At 41.7% G+C, this 9,493-nt stretch overlaps 1 protein-coding gene across 1 annotated transcript; it reads right to left on the bottom strand.

Moving 5' to 3' along the window:
• Positions 1–2,700: 2,700 nt before the first annotated feature.
• Positions 2,701–5,468, bottom strand: LOC149827240 (uncharacterized). Its single transcript, XM_090018473.1, has 2 exons — positions 5,304–5,468; positions 2,701–3,249 (listed from the first exon to the last, which is right to left on the bottom strand). Exons 1-2 carry the CDS (start codon positions 5,466–5,468, stop codon positions 2,701–2,703), a joined length of 714 nt encoding a protein of 237 aa, XP_089874599.1.
• Positions 5,469–9,493: the final 4,025 nt, after the last annotated feature.

The raw sequence follows: 9,493 nt of genomic DNA, 5'->3' as shown, positions 1-9,493 counted from the left end.
ATAAATGCTGATAAAAAGAGAGAGAAATTTGAATCTAGTAAAATAAAAAAAAATGGATGAAAGCACAAGTTAACAATTCCTAAGGTCCCTTTTAAGAGCTTCTGATCAGATTTGAAATTTAAGCATTTGGGACAGGATCTCCCTTGTCTATCATCAAATCTTTGTTTCTTTTCATTATACCCTTTATATCAGGGATTCCAGATCCTTGATTTGAAATCCCTTGTTTGAATGGCATGGGATCTTGACATAGGACCCATACCACGTTAGTATGCCTTATGCCAGACCCAAGTCAAGACGGGATCCTGCTTTAGGGTGCGTCTGCTTATCACGGAAGAAGGTGCTATGGCAGCGGCACTTTCGCAGAAAACAAATCGGACCCCCCCTGGAACTGAATCCATGGAAAGGGGGGCAGCATGTAAAATGGGCCATGTTTGTGTAGCATTGAGGATCCCGCGGAAATGGCACGGGTGCCTATGCATTTCCACGGAAACCACCCTTTTCCGTGACATGCAAACGGGCCCATAGAACTTACAAGAAAGTAACAAACACGCCCTTGAGGGCAGTTTGATTGCCTGGATAAAGTGATCGTAATGGATATACTTGTCCCACGAATTTTCCAAATCTTCTAAACCGCCTAATGAAATTATATCTTAGAAACAGTGTGTTATTTTAGACAAGTCTATTCATCAAACATTTTTCTTTTGTAGATATATTTGTCTATAGAATGACATGTAAAACTGATAAATTGTTCTTGCAAAAGAGTTACTAATCCAATCAGATGACCATTGAGGGGTGTTTGGTTCAACCCAGAACATGTGAAAAGCAATTTTTTGTACCAAAGTGAGCCTCTTTTCCACAGGGATTGAAATTCCCTATGAGAAAGACAGGTGATACGTAAAGTGATTGGGTGGTCGTATCCTCAACCCGGAGTTTTACCATGCATGGATGTGTGCCCGTTACATGTCACAGTTCTTGGTCAAAGCTTTACTTCATCATAAAAAAAAAATGTAAAGTAGGGGTGTCAACGGGTCAGATTTACCCAGACCAAATCCTATAGGGTCCAGGTATGGTGATAAATAAGAATACTCAATTAAGGATAGAGTCTATACCCAAAGGTCCAATTAATACATGGATCCAGGTATAGTTTGTGAAATTTTATACCAGACCTAGGCCGGACCCGAGTTCCGATTAAGACCTGCAATTTTTCATTGTAAAAAACATAAAAAAATATTATTGTTTTGCCAAGTATGAGCCGGGTCCGGTTCATGTAGTTCTTATCAGATCTGGGTATGGTTTCTCTTATAACGAACCCGATTAGATCCGAGTCTATACCCGATACCATACCCAAAAATCGGGTCCAAGTCTGGTTTCACCTGAGTCCTAACCAAAACCCCAGCCGTTGACACCCCTAATGTAAAGTGATTGGGGAAGGATTTACTCTTTAATCATCCTTTGAAGCCTATGGTTGCCTCATCTACTTACCTCATAGATTTTTCCATCATTTAAGCCTTGCAGCAGGAGAAGCTTACTCAAGGTATCGAACTCTTGATGTCATTCAGCTTGAACGTGTTAACTCAAACTACCTAGTGGGGGTGTGTGGAGGCCATGTTGGCAGATAGTTTCCTTTAGATTTAGAAATAGAGCGTTAACCTTTTTATTGCCTATTGGTATGCTATTCCATTTCAAGTAAAAGCATTCTCCACAATCCAACATTTCATGCCTCTACAACGGAGTACGGATCCCATCATTTGACATGGGATGGGTTGTGTTCTACGCTCAATCCAAGCAGTCCAACCAACAGCTAGGATTGGTCCACATTCTCACTTGGATGTTGACTGATCCTAGCCATCCAGATGCATCAATTGAACGGCTAGGATCAACATAGCATCATTTTTATCCTATGTCAAAGGATGGGATCCTTTTTGTCGCTAAGAGCCCCAACCTTCCCCTGCCTCTGTCTGCAGATCAATGCTGCGAATGGGGAGTTGAAGCCAAAGTTTTTCAGTCCAGAAGCTGGCTACAGAAACTCAAGCAACCTTTCAGGTGTTTTTTACTGAACATCACTGGCTACATATGTTTTCACAATAAAATCAATTTCCCAGGTCTATGTTGTTGGTTGTGATTAGTTTTTTCTGGTACTTCAGAGATCACAGCAAATTGGTTACTCTACCAGGTTAACTTATTTCTTCCCAGTTGTATTATCTCGTTTCCTGGATTATTACATAATTATACTGGAAATAGGCTGGTAAACGAGACAAAGAAACCGAACAGAGGGTGTTCATTTGGCGAGCAAAGCCAAGCTCGAGCACATTGAAAGCCCAATTACAAAGAGATGAGCTCAAGCTGATCAATTTTGAAAAGAACAAAATTTGGATTATAAACCTACTATTGGGAGCTCAAACTGGGACAAAACAAATTGTTTTCTGCATTTTGTGTACCTTTTGTTGGCTACTAAAAGAATATCAGTGCACTGACTTGTCTATAGTGGAGTCTTCGACGATCATGACAAAGAATACAATATTAATTTGTTTAATTTTCTTCTGCTGAAATATAAATGAACCAATCATGTATCCCACTTACAAATCCAATCTAATCAAATCTTGGACATAAAAATTGTCTACATGATTCAACTTGGATTGAATCTCTCTCTCTAGGCCATCTCTGCTATAACATTCTTCATGGTGTCATCATCCCCTCTCTCTAGGCCATCTCTGCTATGTCATTCTTCTTGGTGTCATCACCCGAGCAGCTATCAAAAGCCATGTCAAGAAAATAGAGCAAGAATACCAAGACAATACAGGATAAGAACATAGGAATGGGACCAAACACCCAAAGGAAGAGAGGGAATGAGAAATAGAATGCACGCAATCCCAAAGACCAGAAGTAACTCCCACGATTTATAGCCCTTCCCACATATTCTGAAGTGAGAACTGGAGAATAGTTCTTGAGAGGCACATTGATCAGAACTCCAGCATGGCTATAATACCGGATAGACTGCACGTTCATCAGGAATGCAGTCAAGAAACAGAGTAGGATGGAGAAGAACTTGATTGATAGTGCCAATCTGCCAGTGTTCCCGTACACTAACACAGTTGCCGCACCATTGCCGGCCAATAGACCGGTCGCACTACTCGTCATCAAGACGGCGATCAGCGAGCTCAGCATGATTGCTGTTGATGCTATAAGGGTCGACGCCATTATGTTGTTACGCAGAGTTTGCACTGCAAGTATGCCATTTTTTCCAGGGTCCTGCAGCAAAAAGCAATTAAATCACCAGACTCATAGTGATACTTTGTGTAACACCCCGGTCAATCATTTAATTCAAATGGTTCAAACAGATTTTGGTTGCTGAGTTATTGTCTTAAACTGCATTACTATGCCCACCCAACTAACCAAAAGCAAAATTAGAATCCAATTGTAGAAAATCAAATCAATCCTCAAACTGTAGATCACTTGGAGAGGTTCAAATCATTAGGATTTGAGAGTCTCACAAATGGATTTTTGGGTCCAATCGAGCATCCTTTAACTAACCGGATTTTAGAATATATTTTTATTTGATTTCAATGATGCTATTCCAAGTATATGAGCAAATATTTCCCCTTTTCTGTATGAGCTATCAGATCAAGTTTGTTTTCCCTTGTCCCCTGCTTTTAAATGAAAAGGCCTAATTCATCCTTAAGAAGTCACTTCGATCAGTTAAAAATCCATGGAGATCAGATGGGACATGATATAGTAGTAGTAGTCGAAACATATGATGCTGATGGCCTATGTTGATGATGTTGGTAGTATATGTTGATGGTAGCAGCTGCTTGGCTGTGATGTTGAAATACTGGACATGATGTTCATACTGGAGATGGTAAGAGACTGAGTAACTGAATGGTGATTGTCTAACCTATGACAGCATCGTCCATGTATTGGTGACATTTTTTAATTTTGAAACAGTCACCCTGTGGCTAATTCGGATTAATTGTGAGGGATACTTTTCAAGATTGGATGTTGAAATATTGGCTACACTGGTGAGCTCCAATCCCCTAGTTGGAATTCACAAGGTCATATTGATCAAATCTGATCTCATAGATGTGCTCAGAAAGTTCAATTTAATAGAGATCGGCCCTTAGATCGTGTTCTTTTTTGAGGTAAAAACACTGTTTTTGAATTGTGAAATTTTGGTATATTGTAGGCCTTTGATTTTTTTTCAACCACGAAAAGCTTACATACAATCTGGAAAATGATGATCCAAGGGCCAGTCGCTACTTAACAAGTATACAGATCACATCTAGAGGGTCTAATCTAAAAAGCATGAAAAAGTCTGCCTTTCACTAGGGGGGTTTGAAACCCATGAGAGTAGCCAATATTTTCTCCTTCATAAGTGTCCCTCTCAACGAATCAACAAATGCAAAGACAATGCATGCAGACCCAACTAAAGTGACATGTTTTCCTAGCAAATAGAACAGGCACAGCATATTCCTGGCTAAGGTCACCACCTAGCCAAAGTTTGCACTGTGCATGCATGTTTAAATAAGCAACACTAATGCTTCACACCACATAGGCTGGGGAACAATTTCCAGACGAATTTAATCAATCAACATGGGTTTGGTTAGACTCTATTCAAAAAAAGAAAAATGGTTTGGATAGACATAGGCCTTAGATCTTCCTGCACACTCAACTTTCAAAAGTAAACATGTTAGAGGGTAACATTAGGTTTTTCATCTGTCCCATTCAATCTGAGGTTCAACCCCCACGTGGAAACACCTCCCAGCTTGGCTATAAATAAAACATGGATGATTTAGTTAAACCCCATGTGTATTTAGAGCATTTCTGCAATCCAAATTTAAAAGGAAACAAATGGATTTTGTTGGGTGTCCATTTTATCAATTGATCATCACCAACAGACCCTGTCCCAAACATATATGGGGCTTGATCTTGCTGGTTCTCCATCCATTCCATCTAGGTTTACCATATCAATATTTAAATAGACTTTTTAATTAAAAAAATATAACACCATGAGTTTTTTACGTTGCTGCTAACTTTTCCACAAAACCAAGTTGGCTTCATCAGAAAACCCAAGAAAGGACAAAGTACCTTTGGGAGATTAAAACATGCACAACAAAAACTGCTTTGAGGAAATCAAATAGTACCAGGATTTTAAGGGCATTTTTTTTTTCATGCAGTCCTGACTTCCATCATCTATGCCATTCCCATTCTCTACATATCCATCAAAACCCAAAACCATCCTACCAATCTGAGAGAGAGAGAGAGAGAGAGAGAGAGAGAGAGAGAGAGAGAGAGAGAGAGAGACTTACATCCATCATGGTCCTCACCCAGAGCTGCCTATTGATCGCATTGATGCCAATGACCGTGGTCTTGGGGTACCTCATGACTCGATAGAGGAGCCAAAGGTGATAGGAGGCCATTAGACCCAACCCCAATGGCACAAGAACCCAATCCAACCCTTCTTTATTGATCATGATCTCTCTCTCTCTCTCTCTCTGTGACATGAAAACACAGCAAGGGACGCAAGAAATTTATAGGAGAGGCTCTGGCTTCTTGCTTTTTGTAACGATGAGAATGAAACAAATTGGAGTCTTACGTGGAAGCGCGTTTTTTTGACACGTGTTACCTTTTAACATAAGTGACCCATTTCCTATTTCTGCGTTTGCTTGCGGGAAGGTTGTTAAAAAGCTGCCCTGATTCAGGGGCTTCAAGGTTGAGCCTTGGAGTCTTGGACCATTCTGTTGTTACAAAGTCTTTTGATCATTTGCTTGGGTTAAGGAGATTAAGCTTGGCCTATGCAAGGTTCTGCTTCTTGGTTAGGGGTGATTGTGCTTTGTCACGTGATAATGGGACTATCACGTACACAGTTCGAAACCCAGAGTACGTCTTTCATACTATTAAGATCAAAGCTGAGCGAGCACCAACTTGGGCTCTGCTTGGTTGGTAGGAGCTGTCAGTGCAAGTCTCCTTGTGGTGGGACGTTGCAGGTTCAAACCCCAGTAGTACGTTGAATAATAGCTGGTGGGGGTCTGCCTAACCCAGCTTGCCTTTAAAAAAAAAAAGAGTCAAAGCTGAGCGTGCTTCCCAGTGGACAGAGCAAGAGGACTCTAAGGTATTTTACTAACCGAAAGTTTGCCAATACGCGGTTGGGGATGGATGGTTTTTCTTCAGCCTAGTAAGAAAAAAAAAATTGTACCACCCACCTGGACACATCAGGTGACATTTGTCCAGAACCTGTGAGTCGCACCTCACAGCTTCCGTCGCTCTCTCTTAATTATCAAGAAGCGGAAACCAACAGATCCCCGACTGGCAAGTTGGTTCTCCACGTATCAAACGCGGGACTGCACCGGGCAGGGACGGGTCAGTCCCGGCTCGGGTGCATCCCGCTATTCAAACACGGGCCACTCTTTATATCATGTATATTAAGATTTTGTGAGGGCACTTAGTGGAGTTCCATGATGTCTGGATTTCACATGCACATAATTCACAGCCTTTTGGGTACGCTTTTTTCTGATAGGCAAGCTGAGTTTAGGCAGACCCCAACAGTTATACAACCGTACCATTGGGTTTTGAACCTGCAACGTCCCCCAATTCAAGGTGACGTTCACTAACTAGTCCTACTAAACAGGTGGAGCCCCGTTGGGTACGCTGCTGTCAAGGACTATTGAGACTGATTGACAAATTTTTTTTTTCTACCCAAGTTATTTTTTTGGTTGGGCTAAACCATTTATATATTTCCTCAACCGGGAGTTTTACCTTGCCAAGACATTGTGATAAGTAATCAATCCCCAAAACAAGTGGCTTCCTAGATTCCAAACGCATGGTGTTGAAGCAAGATAATCCTGTACGGATCAGAGTCTTTGACAGTTATGGTTAGGTTAAGTTAGGAAGAGAATTTCAGTGGTTGGAGATACCACTTTGATTGCTCACATCTTCATTTAGATTGTTAAAAGTATTCCCATTTAGTGCAGTGCAAAATTGCTAGGGCTTTCTCCCAACCCCCAGCTTCATTATCAAGAAAGGTTAAAAGGAAGCCCCTATGGTCACATCTTGTGAGACCTTTCGATTAAGAGACTTTCCCAACTTCCATTTACAATAAAAAGATAAAAGCTTCATGTAAACCATCAATAACAAAATTCTCTTATAAGCCTTAGCAGTTATGATAACCTATAAGATCCTATTATAGTTTCCAAGAGAAAAACAGAGACGAAGTTTAAGTTACAAAACTTTCTATTTGCAATTTGGTAGTGAGTAGTGATGCATCACACTTGTCAAACCCTGTATAAGATTATTCTCCCAAAAAAAACAAAAATAATTTAAGCACTTTTTTTTGGGGTAGCCTGAGATTCTCATATATGAAATTGGGTGTACTGCTTGAAAAATGTGGGTCCCACCATCAGAACCCCTTGCCCCGGGTAGGTCTGGGCACGTTCAGACTGGGCTTGTTTACGAGTGGACCGAGCTCGTGACTCGGCATGTACTCGTGTTTGGCCGAACCGAGCTCAGCTTGTCCTTGAAAGAGACGAGCTGAACATGAGCTGACATATGCAAAAATAAAAATAAAAATTATGTTATTTATTATACATGAAATATATATATATATATATATATATAGAATTTTATATGTTACACTTAAAATACATATATTTTATATACAAATAAAATATATTAAAAAATAAAAACACACTATTTTGAAGATATCACGGGAAGCTGCCATTTGAAACTTTGAGGCAATGTCTCGTGACATTTTCACGGGACTGAGTCTAAGTATTCAAATACTTAGAAAAGGGGAAATGCTCGTTACTAGAGAATCCGGAAACAGGGGAACACCACACAAGTTGCTACAAATTGGGATGAGGTGTTTGAGGCTATCAACCCCGATCGCTTAATGAACCCATCAGGTAATATGGAAAGCCGTAATATTCAATTCTGACGGAATATCTCTATTGATCGAGGGTTCCCAAGTGAGATGTGCGGTGTGGATTGGATATAACTGATGATCAAAGTTATGTTTGATATGACCTGATATAATCTCCCAGTTTGAGAGCATCGTCGCGGCATCACGTTTTGACAAATGAGGGTATCACCATTCTGACGGGATTTGTTATCATGAGGATGATCACCCTGTCACTTGATTTCGTTTCAATTGGGAATGCTAATGAATTGGATTTTAATCGATATCTGACCTAATTTGATTCCATTTAATAGTCTTTGGCAAGCCAAAACCATATCTGATTATAATTAGGGATGGCAGTCGACCAAGGCGGGTGCGGGGACAAGGTCTTCACCCTCACCGCGTCTCAAAATCCTGCCCTCCATCCTCACAGAGGTTTTGATTTTAGCCTCCATCCCCGCCTTCATTCTCATATCATGTCCTCAATTTCTGGTTCAAACAGAGCGAAGCGTGGTGGGGCCTCGTTTCACATCGATCCATTGTCATCCCTAAAGAAGGATTGGGGATGAGGTAGGGTAGGGCAAGGCGGGGATTGGGACGGGCATGGGGTGGGGCGGAGAAAAGCGTAAGGCCATCCCCGCCTCCATCCCTGCACTGGTTTTGATTTTAACCTCCATCCCCGCCTTTATCCTCGTTTCATGTTCTCCATCTCCAGTTCAAACGGGGTGGGGCCCGTTTTCTTCCAGTCCACTGCCATCGCTATAATCCAATGCCTATATGGTTTTGATTTTTTTTTACTGAATTGGACAAATATCCAAAGGTATCTGAATAGGTTTACATTTAAAAAGGCTGATCATTTAAAAAGGCTGATTTGGTTTGAGCTTTTCACCATCTCAGCCTAAATCCTTATTCAAATCCATTTAGCCAACATCCAATTAGTTGAATATGGTATTAGCCCTATCCAATCCAAATCACAACAGCTTAAGTTCCTAGTTTCAGTTTCAGTTCTGACAATTCACTCTGTCAATTGATCAAACAATGCCAAGGGATCAGGTGCAATGTAATTAGACAAAAAAAAAGGGTTGGGATAAGGTGATATTCAAAATCAAGCTAGTGGTGCTTTTCAATATCTACCACACATCTTGTACTATGGGCATGTCCGTACCACAAAAACCCTTGGTGATACTAAAATGCCCTTGAGAAAGCCTAAAAGACTCTCCATGGTAGTGCTCTGTGTCACCATTAGGGATGGCAATGGATCGGGGCAGAGGCGGGGGACTAGGTCTCCACCCCCACCCCATCTCAAAATCCGAACCTCCACCCCCGCCTCCATCCCCTGTCCAAACGGGGGCGAGGCGGGGCCCCGTTCTCCTGGGCCTATTGTCATCTCTTAGAAGGATTAGGGATGGAGCAGGAAGGGGCGGGGCGAGGGGCAAGGCAGGGATCGGGACGGGGACATGGCAGGGTGGGGGAAAGCGTCAGTCCATCCCTGCCTCCATCCCCGCACGGGGATGGATTTTAACCTTCATCCCCGTTTCATCCCCGGTCCAAATGGGGCAAGGCGGGGCGGGGCTCCGCTTTCCCCCGGTCCACTGCCATCCCTAG

Source organism: Nuphar pumila, chromosome 10, assembly GCF_984573655.1.
Source record: "Nuphar pumila chromosome 10, dmNupPumi1.hap1.1, whole genome shotgun sequence".
Taxonomy (NCBI): domain Eukaryota; kingdom Viridiplantae; phylum Streptophyta; class Magnoliopsida; order Nymphaeales; family Nymphaeaceae; genus Nuphar; species Nuphar pumila.
This window is presented reverse-complemented; position numbering and strand designations above follow the sequence as displayed.

Excerpts from the sequence above, each read along its gene's own strand:
- LOC149827240 (XM_090018473.1), bottom strand. The coding sequence starts at position 5,468 with ATGATCAATAAAGAAGGGTTGGATTGGGTTCTTGTGCCATTGGGGTTG. Across the intron at positions 3,250-5,303 it reads GGGTGAGGACCATGATGGAT|GACCCTGGAAAAAATGGCAT; the intron begins GTAAGTCTCTCT and ends TTTTTGCTGCAG.